This window comes from Vanrija pseudolonga, chromosome 4 (assembly GCF_020906515.1).
Source record: "Vanrija pseudolonga chromosome 4, complete sequence".
Taxonomy (NCBI): Eukaryota; Fungi; Basidiomycota; class Tremellomycetes; order Trichosporonales; family Trichosporonaceae; genus Vanrija; species Vanrija pseudolonga.
Window position 1 is genome coordinate 1,562,829 of NC_085852.1, and position 17,747 is coordinate 1,580,575.

Consider the following 17,747-nt stretch of genomic DNA (forward strand, 5'->3'; position numbering starts at 1 on the left):
TGATTTCGACCAATGTGGCAGTTTGAGCATCATATCAACCAGCAGGCCATCCGAGAATCTCTACTCCAGAAACTCCAGATTCACATGTGACAGTTGCGTGCTCCTCAAGCTGCACTCTCTGGCACAGACGGCACCACCGAAACGCCACAATACTACGTGCATAAAGCTCATCATCAAACAGCCCCAGAACGAGGCACTTTGAACGACACGCACAGGGTGCGCATCTATGTGGGGTGGATAGCTGTTTATCCGGAGCCTGCGGGTGGTGTCAGCATGTCTTGCACGAGTTATCGGGCTCTGAGTCTATTCACCTCCCGAGTAGACCTTGCCGAAGACGAGCTCCTGGAGCTTCTGTTTGACGTTAGCAACTCTTCCAAGGACATAAATCGTATACTGACGTCGTACATGGAGAGCACACCAGCACCGGCGACACCACCTGCGCATTGTTAGCCCATAGCCAGGCGCGCAAGGATGTTAACTTACGGAGGATGTTAGCGCCAGCGCCCTTGAACAGAGACTTGACGCCCTCAGCCTTGATGATCTGGGCACCGGCGTCGAACATCGACTGGCCGGGTGTCAGTTACTTGTCTCTTTACAGAAGGTTTGACATGGGTGACGTACCTTGTAGTGGACCTTGGCACCCGAGGTCATCATCATACGACGACGGATGGTGTCGAGGGGGTACGAAGCAAGACCGGCCGAGGTGGTGACGGTCCAGCCGAGGAGGAACGAAGCAAGGAAGTTACCCTCAAGAGGGCCAACGAGGACAACGGGCTTGATCGAGTCGTAGAGACCGAAGTAGAGACCACGGTAGACAATGATACCAACAACCGACGGGACGAAGCCACGGTAGAGACCGGCGATACCGTCAGTGGCAAGGGTCTTGCGGTAGACGTCGATCAGACCGTTGAACTGGCGCTGGCCACCCTTGCCGGCCGACTTGTTGTCGTTGGCAAGACGGGTACGGGCGTAGTCGAGCGAGTAGACGAAGAGGAGCTGGGGTTGTTAGTTGTGCCTCAATGCTGGTGTGTAGGGGCAGTGCTAGTGTGTAGGGGTAGTGCTGGTCTGTAGGGGCAGTGATGGTGTGTAGAGGTATTGGTAAGGGGTGGGTAGGTGGGGAAGGGTGCATGAGGCCGAGTACACGATGGCTGAGCGGGGACAATCGTAGCATTTGTTGACAGGAGTCGCTCCACAGAGGATCCTGGACAGCAGCCATGGAAACCCATCCGCTTGTCAACAGCAAGCGCTCCAGGGGTATGCTAGACAGCAACGGTCAAAGGTGACCGTGTTGTAACAGTAACCGCTGGAGACGCATGCTGGACGATCATCGGTTTTGTAATTGTCGTTACTCGACACCATGTTGTCGTTTCCGCCCGAAACTCAACGACAACAACCGAAAGATGGCCCCAAGATGCGAGGAAGAAGAGAAAACCCGAAGACTCACCGACGAGGCACCGGCAGCACCACCCGAGGCGATGTTACCAGCGAACCACTTCCAGTAGCCGTCCTGCTTGCGGAAGCCGAAGAGGGACTTGAAGTAGTCCTTGAAGGCGAAGTTGAGCGCCTGGGTGGGGAAGTAACGGATGACGTTGGCAGTGTTGCCGCGCCAGAGCGAAACGAGACCCTCCTCAGCGTAGGTGCGCTGGAAGCAGTCGACGATGCCCTTGTAAGGCTTAGAGAGACGGCCCTGCTTGATCCTAGACGCATGTCAGTGACATGCAAACAGAGGTTGAACGGTGCAACATGGGGCCGATCATGCCACATGCGCCGATCATGCCACACTCACATCTCGTCCTGGTTCTGGACAAGGAGCTTGACACGCTCAATGGGGGCAGCGGCGGTCTTGGCGACAGCGGCCGAGACACCACCCATGAGGAAGTCGGTGGCGAAAGCCTTGAAGTCCTTCTGCTTAGGCTGGGACATTTTGACTGCTGTGGATGTGTTAGAACGTTGCCTGGGTGAAAAAAAGTAAAGGGCCAATGACGTGCTCGGAACGGATAGGATAGGGGATCGTCAAGCGGTGACGACTGCAATGCAGTTGATCGCTAGCTCAACGCCCTCATAAGCCAGCAAGAGCACAGACTGTGGTCGTCGAGTGACAGCTTTGACTTTGCTAGGCTGAGAACCGCAGTTGCTTTGGTTGCAACGTGGCCCTGTCCATTCCGAGATAACGAGCAGTGGTGGGATTTTCAGAGACCCGGCAAGCAAAAACGCTGCCGATCCATCGACGGAAATGGGCTTTGCGCCCGGGCAACATGATTGCGCCGGGGCTGAGATGCCCAGGCATGATGACGAGGCGAGGTCAGTTGCTCACCTTCTTTTCAACGGGGTGGAAAGAAGAGAAAGAGTGGTGGGTTGGAGAAGAGAAAGAAGGGAGAAAAACGAGGTGGTCTTATGAAAAGGGTGGGGCGCGGACAGCGCGAAGGCAAGGGGGGGGAAGGGGGGACGGAGGGCTAAGGGGGGGGTCAACGGGGGGACGGCGGCTGAAGGGGAGAATGTCTTTCCGGAGCGTGCAAAGCTGCGCGGTGTCAGGGTCCAGCGAGGTTTGTAGTACCGCTCCGTCCAAGCCCAGCGCGCGCAACCAGCCAGCCAACCCAGCCAACCGGCCCGCCCGCCAGCCTAGCCAGGCGAGAGTCCCTTCACCCAGGAAAATCACTCCTTCATAGTCGGGACAAACCGGGCCACTAAACGGTGTTTCACGGAGTTAACGCTATCCAGCGCAGGTGAGCTGAGCCTGGGTGCGCGCAAAAGACGCGTGCAATGGCAGGCGAGGCGAGGCGAGGCGAGCCAGTGACGAGGGCAGAGTGACAACCACCGGTTGGCCAGTCGTCGACAACGGCAAACTTCGACCGACGCGCCGACGATCTGCCCCTCGCTCACTGGGCGGACCACCAACGACACCGCGCCCCTCGCCGCCGTGTCCACTGCCGCCGGCATATGCCGCACAACGCTTGACCAATGAATCCAAACCACATTTGTGATCATGCATACTAGTGTTCATGCCGCGGCTGCTACTGCTGCTATGTATGTCTAATGCAGCGTTGCACTGTCATGCGCCCCACGTAGCCCCTCGGACATGCGTATCTCTGTGATAGCCTTGACCGACCGGGCGCCTCTCCGACGAAACCTGGCGACGGGTCTGACGATTTTGCGCCTTCCGTTTCGCCGAGGGGCTTGGGTGCATGGCATGGCTGATTGCTGCTGTTTGAGCGAGGAACAAACGAAATCGATCCGATCCAATGGTGACTGACTTGGCCGCCGAGCATGCCATGCAGCAGCAGCAGCGATCATAACCGGGCAGAGATGCAACCGGCTGCACACGGCACGACTGTCTGCAGGCAGATAAAGGATCTCGCACGCGGCGTCTGCCCCCAACCCTGCACACACTGACGGCGACGTCACCTTGCCTGGCAGTCACGACGACGTCCTCCGGCCCCACCACGCCGCTACACATGCTCACTCGCTCACTCACGCCCATGCACATGGCGACGGGCGGCGTGCTTGCAACAGCAGCTCCAACCTCTTGGCAGGACACATTCCGTTCCGCCCCCCACCCACCTGCCCCACCCACTCCGCCCTCTCGCCTAGCTGCGCCACAAGGGCCGCACATCCGATGCGCAAAGTGGGGCAGCAGGCAAGGATGGCCGATGTGTGCCGTGCCGCGCCGTCGGCCAGCATGATTTGCAGCGATTCTGCGCATTCCACTCGTCGTCACAGTCCAGCCCGCTTGCACGCTCTGCTCTGCGACTCTCTTTGCAGAAAGACTCCCGACTCTGACGCGTTCTCGGGGCCCTCCTCCAGCGACAACCACGGGGCCAGGAGCCCCAACACCATGCGAACGTTACGTGATCGCCCAGATCTAGGCCCATGTCTCGAAGCAACAGCCGAGGGAAGCACCTGCGACGCTCTCATCGTCGCGATCAGATGGAGCCACGCGCTCTTGTGGTGGTGAACAAGGATACATGTGCGATGGGTCTATCAAGGACCGCCTCGCACACAGCCAGCGTCACAGCCGGCACAGTCGCCTACTCAATCTTAGCCTGGTCGTCAGCGCGGTCACCCACGACACCCTCACGTTGCTAAAGTCCATTTCTGGGTGCTGCCGCTTGAACTTTTCAATCATCTCGAGCTTCTTGAGCTCGTCGGACGTGGGCTCGCCGAGCTGCTTCTGCTTATTGTCGTGCTTGCGGGGTCAGCCACGCCCACGCGCCCGCGCCCAAAGCGCCGACCACCCACCATCATCTTCTCGACCATGGCGCGGGTTTCACCATCGAGGTCCGAGAGCTTGGTGTTCTCAGGCTGGATCTTGGTCGTGTCAATCTTGGGGTCCTTGGTGAGGACGTGAGGCCACCACCGGTGCGAGTTGATGTGGGCGCTGCGGCGCGTTAGTGTCGCCAGAACCCCCCCCCCCCCCCCCCGGCGCGCCGCTACTCACGAGAACTTTTCCAGCTCAAACGTGAGCACACCAGAGTCTGAGCACCGTGTTAGAGTATTCCACCGCTAGTGCACCAACCAATGGTCCACGACGAGTCGTCCTTTGCAATGTCCTCGAACAGCTCGCCCTCCATGATCGGCTCGGGCGCCCCCTTGACCTGGACCTGGGCACATTAGTCTCCCCCCAGCACCCACGCCCCCTACCTTGAGCTTTCTCCTGTCCATGACAACGATGAGGTCCTTGCTCTTGATCCCCTTGGGCAGGGGAACGTTGACCGTCACGGTCTGGAGGTCCTGCGACCACGAGTAAGGAAGCGCTGGGTCATCAGCATCAGCATTTCCGCGGAAATCCCCCCGCAACACTTACCGGCCTGCTCCTGCCTCTCGCGCTCGCGGTCCTTTGCGTCCTGAACATTCCTCTCCTCCTCGGTCAAGCTGTCATAGTCCTTGGCTGACATGTTGCTGGCTGGTACGGGGTGAGTGAGGTCAAGAGTCGAAGCGTGGATGACCTCCACCGAGCTCGCAGTCAGTTTTGGGCAGCGGGAGTATTTTTACTGGGATGTGTCTGTGTCATGATGGGTTGTGAATCTGGCGGCGGCGGCGGCGGCGCGTCGACCACCCCATACTGCTCTGACTGTTGCTTGTCCGATCAACTTTATGGCAGGCGCTCGATCTTCCTTCCTCTTCATTCTTCAACACGCCTCGTAGTCGGGTTACCATCGGGGAGCTGCACACTCAGCTTCAACCTCGGTCCACTATTCCAGACACAGGCAGCGACAACAACAAGCCGTTGGGCGCTCTGCCATCATGGCGTCGAGCTCAACATGGAGCGACTTTGACGTGAGTCGTGCCCCCCCGGACCTTGCTGTCGGCTAGACTTGTCTCGGTACAGCGATTACCAGTGCTAATAACTGCTCAGAACTTTGTCAACGTGTTCGTTCCCAAGCAAACGATCGCAAGGCTGCGACAGTTCGCAGAGAAGATTCGTTTGTACGCGGGCATCGACCTCCACATAAAGAGCCAGGAGCGCAAGCAGGACCTGGTCAGCAAGTGAGTCGGTGCATGCTTGTGACAGTGCTAACCCCGTAGGATCACTCTTGCGTTCCAAACCATCAGGAAGCAGAACAATGAGCGTGTTTACGTGTCAATCAGAAGAGAGTGCGAGGCCATTGCTGGCAGCGCTCGGCCCAGTCCAGTCATGCCGACCCCGACTTTTGGAGGCGTAGTTACCGCAGCCTCTAGCAGTCACGCGACGCCTGCACACCAGCGGTATGGGTCAACGGCCCCCATCAACTACTCTTCGGGTGTGAAGCCACCTGGAGGCTCTGCTCCGGGCTGGCAGCAGGCGAGCACGTCTGCCTCCGGGTTGTACAACCGTGCCCAAACTTCCTCTCGTGAGTAGACAGTTTTCATGGGTCAGCGCGGCTGCTAATTGTGCCAGGTCCCCCTCCAACTCTGGTAGAGTGGAAGACGAGCCCCATGTGGAAGCCCATCAAGGCACTGACATATATGGAATCCTTGCCTGGTAGGTCGTCTGACTCTGCCACTGCCTCGAGGTACTGAGCTCATCAATCCAGACATCGCGAGTTCCGAGAGCTCATCAACACGGCGAGAGAGACGCATTCACTTCTCACTCCCAACCGACGTCATCGAGAAGCTCAACTTGGCAAAGTGAGCCACAATAGCGCAGTGTTGGGTGGTGCTGACCATTAGATCCAACCCAAGAGCAAGGCCTCTCTACTCGGTGCGCATGTTCTGCGCGTCGTCCGACTACTATCGCCCATCCAACATGCCTCTTGCCCCTGGTATGGCTCCAGTATCGAACCGCAACGTCCCCATCGAGTATCCCTTGGTCCCAGATGTGATGCTCGACGATCACATGGTGCCGTTCAAGGAGAGGGGCCTTAGAGGCAAGGCTGGAAGTGCGCCACCACTTGATCTGGACAAGGGGTCCAAAGGTCTCATCAGGATAGCGGGAAGAATGGCCAGCTTGACCTTTGGACACACGGGGCCGACGGTTGGCAAGAAGAAGGAGCTCTCAAAGGTACAGAAAGCTAGTCGGGGCGTTGACTGACGGTAGAAATTCTGGTTCCAGATTGTCTTTGCCGAGATTACGACCATTGACGACCTCTTGGCAAAGCTCGAGCAGCTGGTGCCCACGGACGCCGCCATGGAGCTCGACAAGCGTGAGTCTGCCAACCCCTGAATCATCTCAGCTGACTCTGCCAGTGAGAAAACGAGCCGCCGAGGACGATGACATTGAAGTTGGGACATCCTCCCTATCACTCAAGGATCCTGTAGGTCCCCCGCCCCTATACCATTTGGTGCTGACCTATCGCAGCTATCTGGTATGCGCATAACCAAGCCTGTACGATCGTCACAGTGCCGACACCTGCAATGCTTCGACGCCAAGTGGTGGCTTGAGGCCAACCGTAGTCATCCTCAGTGGCTTTGCCCACACTGCAGCAAGGAGCTCAAGTTTGAGGACGTCATCTGTGATGGGTTCGTTGTTACTTGTCTTGCAACTCTGACACCCCAGATACTTCTTAAGTATACTTCAGGCAGTCCCGGACTCGTACGACGAGGTCGTCCTCGAGTCGACGGGTGACTGGCACACTCAAGACAACACGTACGGAACGCCAGGCTGGCTTGCCAAGAACGGCGCAGCGACCACCAACGGCAACGGCAACAGCAACGGCGATTCTAACGGTGGAGCCACCCCTGCTACCCCAAACTTTGGTATCTCCATCCCCATTAAGCGTTCCCACTCAGAGATCCCTTCACCTCCAGACAAGGGCAAGCGCCGAGCCATCGAGATCTTATCCGACTCGGACGACGACGACGACGATGACGACTTACCTCTGACGAATGGACGGAGCCAGCCCAATGGCCAGCTCAACGGCTCAACCTACACCCCTCAACCATCACTTCCCCCCGTCTCCACATCGCGCCAATCGTCTGCATCACACGCCACTACCTCCCGGCCTGCGTCTACCGCTCCCGGGGCATCACGGCCACGGCCTTCGGTCATCGACTTGACGTTATCCTCGGACGAGGAGGACAACGACTCGGAGACGGCGGTGCAGCAGCCGTATTTTCGCCAGCCGGACGGCGGATCTTCGAGTCGCGACGTCGCCGCCTCGGAACCTCGCCCGGCTGAATCGATTCGGACTAGCGACGGCGGTTGGAACCGCACGGGAGCTCCAGCAGCTCCGCGGGCCTATGTCCCACAGATGCCCGCTCCCGTCAATACTACCAACCTGGTCGGCATTTCTCGCGCTCGCGCCAGCGACTGGATGGACGAGTACCCCGAGACACCTCTCGACCAACCTAATGGCCTCTACTAGGCGCGGAATATGCTTAAACGCAACACACACTCTCCGCCCCACGCACACTACTCGCAGCATGCTGCTCAGATAGTCCATGTGATAATTGTACATGTTTGTGAACCCCTGTACCCATTCCTCCCACTGTAGATCATGCATTAACATGCGGGTGATGCTGGGGACGGTCAGCAGAGAAGCTCGGCGGCAGTGGAGTGGCGACTTACACAAAGGAATCTTGACGCTTGCTGCCAGGCCGCCGAGACTCGTCTCCTTGTAGTGCGAGTGCATGTCCATTGCTGTGGTGCGGCAAGCCTCGATCGCGTCATCGAGGGAGACGGTGTGCTCGCCGCTGCCTGCCATGGCGAGCTGGGCGGCCGTGACGGCCTTGACGGCGCCGAGCGAGTTACGCTCGATGCATGGCACCTGGACGAGGCCGCCGAGCGGGTCGCAGGTGAGGCCGAGGTTGTGCCTGCCGTCGTTAGCGCGTGTCTCTTTCCGCGCGACTCACTCGATGCCAATCTCCGCAGCCTGGAGGATCACGGGCGGCTCGGCACCCAGGATGGCAGTCAGCCCCGCCGCGGCCATGCTGCACGCGACGCCGACTTCAGCCATGCAGCCGCCCTCGGCGGCTGAGATTGTCGCTCCTCGCTTGAAGAGCATGCCGACGGCCGAGGCAGTCAGGAGGAAGGTCATGATGCTGTCGTGCGTGGTTAGGAGGTTGTGGCGTCCTCGCTGGGCAGGGGTACTCACTCGCGGTGCGCGTTCTGCGAGATGAACTCGGTGACATACTTGAGCGTGGCGGGGATGACACCAGCCGCGCCGTTGGTGCTGGAGCCGTTAGCCAGTGCTCTCTTGGGGGCAGGTAGGCACTCACGGAGCAGTCACCACACGACCGCCGCTCGCGTTCACCTCGTTGACCGCAATAGCCATGCACGAGAGGTACTCGATACCGGGGAACACGGGCCGGGTGTGCTTCGGCACGAGCTCGAGGTAGTGTCCCTGTCGTCCGGTACGCTTGCCGTTCTTTGGCGCCGGCTCGACGGCGGTGCCCGGCCCGAGGGAGGGGTTACGGGGCACGCCGACGCTGAGGTAGAAGCCCTGCTGGAGGCGCTTGTAGAGGCCTGGTGCGCGGCGGCGCACATTAAGACCGCCGGGAAGATGCTTGTCGCTCGAGGTCACGCCGTTTCGGATACACCCGTCCATTGTCTCCCACACTGGAGTTGGTTAGCCTTGTTCACCGCTGCCGAACTCACGGGCCATGAGACCAGCCTCGATCTCGGCCTCGGAGCGGAATGCGCGCTCGTTCTCCCACACGACCTGAGCAATGGTGAGGTTTTCGCGCTCACAGATGGCGAGCAGCTCCTCGGCCGTCGCGAAGATGAACGGCAGGCGCTTGGGCTCGGCCTTGCCCTCGATCTCGGCGGCGTTACCGTCGCCCTTGCCGTCCGTGATGGCGGGCAGCAGGCCGTCCGCCGTTGTCGCCGCAAAGCCCTGGCCCTGGTCTCGGCGCGCGGGTGTGGCATCGTCGGCGTGCGTCTCGCGGTAGTACAGGTTCTGGTTGGCCGTCTGGGTCTCCTTGTTGACGACAAAGCCACCACCGACAGAAAAGTACTCGTTGGTCGCGAGCATGTCGCCGTTCTTGTCGAACACGGTGAAGACGACGCCGTTGGGGTGCGCGGGCAGCGGGTTGAGGTGCCATGTCATGTCGCGGTCCAGGTCAAACTTGACGCGCTTGTGTGCGCCGTGGTCGAGCCCGAGGTCGACCTCGCCCACGGCGCGGACCTCGTCGAGCACGCGCCCCAGCCGTCCGACCTCGACCGACTCTGGGTCCTCGCCCATCAGGCCGAGGAGGACGGCATGGGGCGTCATGTGGCCCATGCCTGTGGCGGCGAGCGAGCCGTGGAGGGAGACCTTGAGGCTGTGGACGTGCTTGTGCATCGCCTTGGGGAGGGAGAAGGTGAAGATCTTCGCGGCGCTGGGATGTCAGCGGGGTTGGGGCTGAGGCAAAACGGTGCTCGGACGGGAGTCGGGCGTTACCTCCTCGCCGACTGCAAGGAAGGATTGAAAGCGCGTACAGCCCGTCGACGACTTCCCACATACCCCACGCAGCACTCACCGCATCGGACCAACCGTGTGACTCGAGCTTGGGCCAATGCCAATGGAGAACAGGTCGAATGTCGAGATGACGGCGTGCTCTGCGCGCGGCTTGTCCTCGGCCCCGGGGCGCTGCGACGGCGGGAGCTCGGACAGGGGGATCTGACCCATGTTCGGGGTGGCGGGGGCGACGGCGGTCGAGTTGGCGCGGGTGAGGGTAAAGGCTGCTGGCGTCGCTGATGGCAGCGACAGCGCCGCTGGGCGGGGGACGGCGCGCGCGGCGAGCGCGATGCGCGGAGTGAGCTGTGGGAGTGGTTAGCGAGGGCGAGCGACGACGCGCGCGCGCGCCACTCACGACGACCCGGGCAGCGCGGCGTGGTGCAGAGCGGAGCATGGTGTAGCGGTCTGTGGATGGGGGGAGAAGAAGAGTCGTAGTAATCGTCGACGAGGCCGCTACTTTGAGCAGCTAGAGCGATACCCGCTTTCCGTCGACGATGTTGGCCATGGAGTGCGATGTCCAACAGGTCGGCTTGTTTTTCCAATCTGGGCACTGCGTGGTGTGGGTCGCCTGCTGGTGGCTGGGGCTCCGGCCGACAGCTGATAAGCGGGGCGGTGGGTGGGTGGGTGCCTGTGACTGACGGGGCGAATGGTGGGCTGCGAGTTTGGCACCGTGAGGGCGAGTCGGCGACAGCCGGCAATCTTCGGGCAGTCGTACAATGTCAACAAAGGCGAGCAGACGACCGAGGTATGCATGCAGACGAGGCAGTGTGGCAATGATAAGACGAAACAAAGCAAGTATGTAGTAGAGCGGCGGGGCGGGACAAGCCCAAAGGCACTGCTCGCACCGCCCGCCGAGCCATGGGCCAATGGGTTGGGCGGGCGAGAGATAAGCGCTGATTGTGATGGAGTCGATGGAGTTGATTTCTGACTCGAGCCGAGCGTGCGCCAGCGTGCGCCGGCGTGAGCCCGGATCATGCAACAATCCCAGTCTAGAGGTGGAGCGCAGCGAGTGCCGCTGCGCCCCGGCGCGCAGGGCTAGTGACCGTCTCGACCCAGTCAAACTGCACCCCCATACGATCGAGCGCAGCTTCCAGCGCGGCGCCGTACGCCGGCTGCACCCCAAGACCACCAGTGATGGCCAGCCCGCCGCGCACGCGGCCGTCACGCTTGGCCTGGCGCGCGAGGGACGCAATGTCCACCGCGAGGCCGGCAGCGCACTCGGCCAGCGCGGCAGCCGCGAGCTCGTCGCTGCCTGCGCGCGACAACACCTCCGGTGCCAGCCCCGCAATGCGCAGCTTGCGCGCGTTGCTCGCGGACACGGGGTCGAGGTCGGTCGGGACGTCGTGCTGCGTGTGTCAGTCAGCTTGCTGCTCAACACCTCAAGCCCACGCACACATCTAGCCGGCACGTCGTCGGTCGACTCGGCGCCGAACCGTTCCCTAATAAGCTGCGCGACGCCGTCGACCTCACGCCCCTCGTCGTACGCCTCGCACGCGCGCCGGATGGCGACAAGGCCAAGATGGTATCCCGAGCCCGGGTCGCCGAAGAGGAAGCCGAAGCCGCCACGCTTGCCCCACTGTCCCTGGGCGTCGACGCCGAGCGCGACGCTCCCGGTGCCGCTGACGACCGCGGCACACCACTCTGCGCGCCGCTCGCGCATCACGAGCGACAGTATCAGCGCGTCGTTCATCACCTCCACTGGGCGGGGGAAGACGGGCGCGAGGGCCGCGCTGAGGCGCGCGACGTCGGTCGGCGTGTCGCATCCGGATACCTGGGGTCAGCTGCGGCGGAGGAGGCAACTTACCCCGACCCACGCCTCCTCGAATGCGATAGGGCAGCGGTACGGCTCTGACGACGCCGGCTCGCTCGACGAAGAGGGCAGCGCGGCGACGGCCTGCGCGACGGCCTTCAAGATCCTGTTGGTCAGCGCCGGTGTTGTGACTCTACTCACTCGCCGACGGCAACGCCGACGCCCAGCTCGGCCATGTTCGCCGGCCCCGCGAACCCCTCAGCCACGATGCTCCCCTCGTGGTCGGCGATCGCGACGGCGACCTTGGTGCCCCCTGCCTGTGGTGTCAGCGCCGGACAAAGCCCGCACACTCACGTCGACGCAGAGGTACAGTCTTTCCAGGCGCATTGCCGGCATGGTGGTGGAGGTGGGCGGGTGGGGGGAGTCGAGGAGGTCAAGGAGGGGGGGGAGGAAGACTGTCCCCCTGTAACCAGTTATGAGCAATCCTGAGCAGCGACGACGGTGATAGAAAACCAACGACGGCGCAGTACCACTCGCATGACCCCTCACCTCCTCGCCATGCATGCTGCTCGTCGTCTCGCCGCCCGTCCACCGACCCCCCACTCTGGCTCGCTCGCTCGCCGATAGGAATTCCGGCGGTTTGGCCGGACCAGAGACCCGGCTACAACCTCGGTTGCCCGCCTGGACCGCGTCGTCGTCGCCAAGCCACCCACCCAGTCGTGCCGCTGCCGCTGCCGCCGCATGGGGTCTCCGCAGTCGCGCGGTCGCGACTGGCATTCCGTTTTCAAACCACGCGCAGCAATTTCCACGACAGGAGCGCGACTAATTGGCCACAGGCGATTTCCCATATTACATCCTGGCCGAGGCGCGATACATACAAACACGGAGTGTGCATTCCCAAATAGCTACATTGCGTCCTGTCCTGGCCCTCGCCACCTACATACTTGCTCCTACGCCGCCTGGCCGTCGTCTGCGCCGTCACCGAATATGTTCAGAAGGTACGGAGGCCACTCGGCGAGCGTTGCCGGGTCAGCCATGTCGTCGAATATGGGCAGGTCCTGCAAGATGCCGAGCGTCGGCGCCTGGTCCATGAACAGGAAGCCGCCGCGGGGGGAGAACGAGCCGGATGACAGCGCTGTCTGCGAGAGCAGCGAGAGGGTGTTGGCCGTGTCGAGGACAGTGGGCTCGCCGCCCGCTGCTGGTGGCCCCGACGGCCCGCTAAAGCTCTGCGACGGCGACACGGTCGGCAGCGTCGCGAGGTTGCGCTGCGTCGGCGTGCGGACCTCCTGCAGCGCTGACTCGAGCCGCGCTGCCAGCGTGTGCCGCAGGCTCGGGGCAGACTGCTGCGTGCACGACAGGCATTGCAGGTGGTTCTGGATGAGATTGAGGTCTGGGGGGTGAGCTCGCGTCCCTGTTCAACACCCACCATCATCGGTCGCCGAGCCCGACGACCACGCCTGCAGCAGGATCAACGACGCCTGCGTGATAATCGTCAAGTCCCAGCTGCTCCACACCTCGAAGCCTGTGGCCTCAATCTTGAGCACGACCCTCGCCGAGTCGAGCAGCTCCTCCCGGTCCGAGGCGGCCGTCGCGTTTAGCCCCCGCAACGGAAAGAAGATGGAGAGGACGAGCAGCTTGTGCAGGTGGTAGTTGAGCAGCGTGATGCTGCGGACATACATGCTCGAGTTTGTGGCTGGGGCGTCAGCTCTGGTCGGGCATTTGACCCACTTGTGACTGCCACTCTGGAATACCAGGTGTCAATCTCTACTGCCCACGCGCGGATGGCCGCCATATCGTCCGGGTCAGCTGTGATTGACGGCGCGGCCGTCGGGATGGGCGACGACACCGTCTCCCACACGGTCGGGATGCCGCGGCCAACAAAGTGCGGCATGCGGTGCTGCATGATGGCCAGAAGCTCGCCGATGCTGCTCGCTGCGCTGGTGGGGATCGCCGGCGCCGACTGGGGCACGAACGGCGGGTCGGGTGGGGCGAACGGAAGCGACGGGCACTTGAGATGCAGAGACGAATGCTCGAGCTCGATGGTCTGGAGTTAGCAATGCCAATGCAGCCCAACTCACCCGTAAACCCTCCCACAGCCCGCGCCACTCTGCCTGCCGTCGCCCACGCTCCTCAGCCATGCCGTCTAGCAACAAGCGGTAGGCAGCATTAACCCACAGCCCGACTGTATCCACCCAGCCGATGGCGAGCAGCCCACACAAGATGATGCCGAGCACGTCGTCAAACTTGCCGCTCACAGCGCCGTTGCCCTCGTCCTTGAGCGCGCCGACGATTGCCGAGCCGGGAATCGACAGTGTCCCAACCGCGCGGGTGAACGCCTCGAAATACACTGGCTGGTGGTGCGCGAGGTCGGCCGACGGGAAGTGCGCCGCTGCAACGTACAGGATCGCGACCGACAGCAGCGGTGACGGCGCCGTGAATGACACCTGGCTCTCGCTGAGAAAGTGCAGCCCGGGCATGTGTTTCCGGAATCTGCCATCATCAGCACCGCTTCCTTCCATCGCATCGGCGGCACTCACGAGTCGTACAGCTGGCACACGGCAGGGAGGGCCCAGGCGTCGCTGCCCGCCAGCGACGCGGGCAGCTCCTGCTTGAGCCTGTCGAGCGCGTCCCACACGCCGCGAAACTCGGGCGGCACGGGGCCGGGGGGCATGATGAGCCCAAGAGATCCTGGCGGGTCGCTCTGCGGGGTCGGGATATGTGTCCTCGACGTAGATGGGCCGGCCGCGCGGCTATCTCCCCTCTCCATTCGCGCCAGCAGCCCCTCGAGCCTTGCGTTCGTCGTCTCGAGTGCCTTGAGCCGCTCCGTCACGTCGTTGCGCCACAGCTCGGTGCACGTGTGCGATGGGTACGGGCCCGGTGAGAGCGGCACCGCGGCGTTGCGGCGCGCGACAAACTCGCATGTCGCGCCGGTGCGCCGGCACCGTCGGCACGGCGGGTCGAGCGCCCCGATACACCGCATCTTGAGGCTGCGGCAGCGTGCTGAGCAGATGTCAGATTTCACAGCAACGAGCAAGAGCAAAGTACCCACTGCATGCCTGCGATGTGCGGTTCGATTCCAGCCGCCGCTTCTTGTCTGGCCGCCCGGATCCGTCACCTCCCTCGCCGTCGGGCGATGAGCCTGACCGTTGCTCGCGCGACCTCGGCGTCGAATGGGGTGGGGACCTGGGCGTCATGTGCGCGTGAGTTGAACGTTTTGTATTGCTGAAGGGGTGCTGTACGAGCTGCTCTGACGAGTGTAAAGTCACACGTTTGGTTGCAGATCGCTTGGTTGGAATCACTGGTCGCATCTGTATCTCGATTTAGACTCGCGTCGATTGGGATGAACGCCAATTGAATCCTAGCCAGGTTTGGCCGGCCACAAAGCTGAGCCCCGGACTAATCTTTGGCTTGGAGCACGGCGGGGTAAGCGGCGCGCGGCGCGCGGCGCCCTGGGCCAATGTCCGGCAAAGGCGACCGGTTGACCCGGCAAAGTGGGGGAGGGCAGCGAGAGATACCTGCGCGTCTGCGGGCAACGACCGATGCACGCGACTGACCGATGCATGCAGAGTACAAATACACAAAGAATGCCAAGACGACGCATGCACCCCTTTGTCGCGTTGTCGGCTCGTCGGTACTCGGGACGAAGCCGACCCCCCCTTGCCCAACTGCCGGCGGATCTTGTCGCTGCCACATTCCCTCCCCGTCCTCGACAAACAGGTTCACAACGCCTCCCCGCGTCTGTCAACGTCGTTATTTCTCGTTTAGGCAAGGGTGCCACTGGTCTCGAGGACATAGGTGGTATCTCGAGACATGGCAGCCCAGCGAGCGACGAGGGCGGACCCGCCTGGCTGGCTCTGGCTGCCTGTGAACAGCGTGACGCCGCCTTGTCACGTTGGGCTGGAGGGGCGTCCTGGATCGTCCGTGGATCCGTGGCGCAGGTGGGAGCTGAGAGTCCATTGGCATTTTTGCTGCTGGGTCAACGAACTTTGGCTGGCGCTGTCAGTGCCGCCTGGTCGCTATCGTCTCCACGACGCTGCTGACATCACTGGGCTGTGCCCTCGCGAAGCTTGATGCGCGCATACGACTCGTTAATCGTCGCACGATGCTTAGATCTCGCATAATTAGCACTGACGTTATATGCGCCAACGGCGAAGCGCCTTGTTCGGCCCCTGCTACCAAGGCCGTGGTGACGCTCTACAGCCCCGCTGGGCGCCGCACACACTGGCGTCGCAGGTCCGTCGTCATCATGCTGTGTATCATCATCTGTCGTCGTCTGACCTTCATTGCTCGGCGCCGACGTTCCTCCGACATGTCCGGAGAGCTGCTGCTGCCTGCCTGCCTTGCTGTCGTCACGTCCGCCAAAGTCGCGCGAAGGGCGCATGCGCGTCGCGACTGTGTTTGATCCCCCCTCATTGTGACTTTGCGGTTACGTCACAGTCGCCGGGATGTGCGCATTCCAAGTTCCGCCGCTGCCGCCCTGCCTGCCAGCTGCTGCCCTTCACTGTCGCCGCCGCCGCGTCGATCGCCTCTCGGTTCGGTTTGACCTGCCTGGTACAATCAAAAGCAGCACGACGAGGCTATTTCAACCCATCACAGCTTTCTTCTTCTCTCCCCCATCCACACAAAAACATCACATCCACCTCACAATGTCTACCGGCTACACCATCCACGTCTCGGGCCTCTCGGCCACCACTGACGAGACCAAGCTCGCCGACTTCTTCTCGTGAGTGATCGGCGGCGATTGTTGCCCTCGCCCGCGCGCCAGTGTTAACCCAACCAGCTTCTGCGGCAAGCTCACTTCCGTCAAGAAGTCGGGCACTGAGGCCGACATCACGTTCGAGAAGCTCTCGGCTCAGAAGACTGCCTTGTGAGTACTGGATGATCGCCACTGGTGCCAGCAGCTAACAAGCCCAGGATGCTCAACGGCGGTACTGTGAGTTGCGATGGGCCCGATAAGCTATAGCGACAGCCCAACTGACCCCCTCCAGCTCGACGGCGCCCACCTCGAGGTCACGTCGACGACCCCCGAAGGAGAGACTGCCAAGAACGTCCTCCCCACCGGCGGACAGACGCCCACGGGTGCCACTCCCACGTTCGACCAGGAGGACAAGCCCAAGGTACGTCATCGGTGGTCCATTGGTGTCGTCTGCGTTCGATAAGGCGATGCGTGCGACGCGCCTGATGTGAAACGAACACGTCGAGCTCGTGTGCTGACTCGCATCCACAGGCGGCTATTGCCGCCGAGTACCTCGCCCACGGCTACCTCCTCGGCGACCACATCATCCAGAAGGCCATCGAGGTCGACAGTGAGTAGTTGGAAGGCACGGTTCGTCCCTGACATCATCACCAGACAAGCAGGGCATCTCGACGCGCTTCCTCTCGTTCATCAACCACATTGACAAGCGCGCTGGTGAGCGCCTCGTCGGCGAGAACCAGACCGTCTCGGGCAACGTGCACGCCCAGGCCTCCCAGGTCTACTCCAAGGTCCGCGAGGCCGACCAGCAGCGTGGTGTCAGCACCAAGTTCCACGAGTACTACACCAAGGCGATTGCTACGCCTGTTGGCCAGCGGTAAGTCTGACGTGCGTTGTGCGGTGTTGTGCGGCGGTGCCAGGTTGGCTGCTACAGTCAGAATTGGCCCTGCCGCCACCGCCACCACCGGCTACTCGCCAAGCTGGCATACTAACACACCCCAGCGTGTCCCAGTTCTACACCGAGACCTCGAAGCAGGTCCTTGACGTCCACGAGGAGGCCAAGCGCATTGCCGTGAGTGGCCCGCGCCGGGTGCTAAGGCCGCACTGACGACATGCAGAACCAGAAGAAGGGTGCCAGCCGCACCACGAGCCCCCCTCCTCCTCCCTCGGCCGCTGACGCCAAGGCGGCTGAGGCTGGCGCTTCCGCCCCCGCCCCCGCCCCCGCCCCCGCCCCCGCTGCCGCTGCCGCTGCTGCTCCTGCCGAGCCTGAGAAGGCTGCCGCTGCCGCCGCGACTGCCCCCAAGTCGTAACCTTTTATAGTGTAGGGTATTGGTACCGCACGCGGCGCGATATATGGCTTCCGCGTGCGGTTTAAGGAATGTAATGCATTAGCGTTGCTGCAACCAGCGCACCGCGTCGCACTAATCGACGCATCCGGCAAAGCTAACCG

General features: G+C 61.9%; 6 protein-coding genes across 9 annotated transcripts; 2 read left to right on the forward strand and 4 right to left on the reverse strand.

Annotated features, from left to right (window-relative positions):
- Positions 1 to 60: 60 nt before the first annotated feature.
- On the reverse strand, positions 61 to 2,431 carry aac_1 (ADP,ATP carrier protein; the record flags this gene model as incomplete). Of its 2 annotated transcripts, none has more annotated exons than XM_062772413.1 (8): positions 2,315 to 2,431; positions 1,787 to 1,931; positions 1,445 to 1,697; positions 622 to 996; positions 484 to 565; positions 399 to 436; positions 312 to 351; positions 61 to 224 (listed from the first exon to the last, which is right to left on the reverse strand). In XM_062772413.1, the coding sequence occupies exons 2-8, from the start codon at positions 1,921 to 1,923 to the stop codon at positions 61 to 63; spliced, it is 1,089 nt and encodes a 362-aa protein (XP_062628397.1). In that variant the 5' UTR covers positions 1,924 to 1,931; positions 2,315 to 2,431. The 2 variants fall into 2 exon arrangements, with proteins under 2 accessions (XP_062628397.1, XP_062628398.1); XM_062772414.1 differs by having other exon boundaries at positions 145 to 256.
- Positions 2,432 to 4,020: 1,589 nt separating this feature from the next.
- On the reverse strand, positions 4,021 to 4,907 carry nudC (Nuclear movement protein nudC). The gene is made up of 7 exons (XM_062772415.1): positions 4,802 to 4,907; positions 4,630 to 4,751; positions 4,514 to 4,598; positions 4,436 to 4,472; positions 4,237 to 4,375; positions 4,076 to 4,183; positions 4,021 to 4,040 (listed from the first exon to the last, which is right to left on the reverse strand). Exons 1-7 carry the CDS (start codon positions 4,890 to 4,892, stop codon positions 4,026 to 4,028), a joined length of 597 nt encoding a protein of 198 aa, XP_062628399.1. The 5' UTR covers positions 4,893 to 4,907; the 3' UTR covers positions 4,021 to 4,025.
- A 334-nt stretch (positions 4,908 to 5,241) lies between these two features.
- Positions 5,242 to 7,781, forward strand: pli1 (E3 SUMO-protein ligase pli1; the record flags this gene model as incomplete). Its single annotated transcript, XM_062772416.1, has 12 exons — positions 5,242 to 5,274; positions 5,354 to 5,484; positions 5,524 to 5,592; positions 5,677 to 5,828; positions 5,876 to 5,959; positions 6,012 to 6,105; positions 6,148 to 6,478; positions 6,515 to 6,620; positions 6,664 to 6,731; positions 6,776 to 6,802; positions 6,881 to 6,936; positions 6,974 to 7,781. The coding sequence occupies 12 exons, from the start codon at positions 5,242 to 5,244 to the stop codon at positions 7,779 to 7,781; spliced, it is 1,959 nt and encodes a 652-aa protein (XP_062628400.1).
- On the reverse strand, positions 7,778 to 12,025 carry nagk (the record flags this gene model as incomplete). Of its 3 annotated transcripts, XM_062772417.1 has the most annotated exons (8): positions 7,778 to 7,793; positions 7,828 to 8,229; positions 8,269 to 8,457; positions 8,511 to 8,588; positions 8,635 to 8,974; positions 9,014 to 9,735; positions 9,877 to 10,157; positions 10,210 to 10,369. In XM_062772417.1, 8 exons carry the CDS (start codon positions 10,246 to 10,248, stop codon positions 7,778 to 7,780), a joined length of 2,067 nt encoding a protein of 688 aa, XP_062628401.1. The 3 variants fall into 3 exon arrangements, with proteins under 3 accessions (XP_062628401.1, XP_062628402.1, XP_062628403.1); XM_062772418.1 differs by lacking the exons at positions 7,778 to 7,793; positions 7,828 to 8,229; positions 8,269 to 8,457; ... (3 more) ...; positions 9,877 to 10,157; positions 10,210 to 10,369 and adding exons at positions 10,593 to 11,200; positions 11,248 to 11,625; positions 11,659 to 11,770; positions 11,806 to 11,921; positions 11,959 to 12,025; XM_062772419.1 differs by lacking the exons at positions 7,778 to 7,793; positions 7,828 to 8,229; positions 8,269 to 8,457; ... (2 more) ...; positions 9,014 to 9,735; positions 9,877 to 10,157 and adding an exon at positions 10,494 to 10,829 and having other exon boundaries at positions 10,321 to 10,404.
- A 529-nt stretch (positions 12,026 to 12,554) lies between these two features.
- LOC62_04G005863 (uncharacterized protein) lies at positions 12,555 to 14,812 on the reverse strand (the record flags this gene model as incomplete). The annotated part of the gene is made up of 6 exons (XM_062772420.1): positions 14,654 to 14,812; positions 14,142 to 14,604; positions 13,683 to 14,094; positions 13,333 to 13,648; positions 13,031 to 13,297; positions 12,555 to 12,994 (listed from the first exon to the last, which is right to left on the reverse strand). Exons 1-6 carry the CDS (start codon positions 14,796 to 14,798, stop codon positions 12,555 to 12,557), a joined length of 2,043 nt encoding a protein of 680 aa, XP_062628404.1. The 5' UTR covers positions 14,799 to 14,812.
- A 1,362-nt stretch (positions 14,813 to 16,174) lies between these two features.
- On the forward strand, positions 16,175 to 17,607 carry vip1 (the record flags this gene model as incomplete). Its single annotated transcript, XM_062772421.1, has 8 exons — positions 16,175 to 16,327; positions 16,385 to 16,471; positions 16,519 to 16,537; positions 16,593 to 16,721; positions 16,832 to 16,910; positions 16,955 to 17,174; positions 17,300 to 17,369; positions 17,416 to 17,607. The coding sequence occupies exons 1-8, from the start codon at positions 16,251 to 16,253 to the stop codon at positions 17,605 to 17,607; spliced, it is 873 nt and encodes a 290-aa protein (XP_062628405.1). The 5' UTR covers positions 16,175 to 16,250.
- Positions 17,608 to 17,747: the final 140 nt, after the last annotated feature.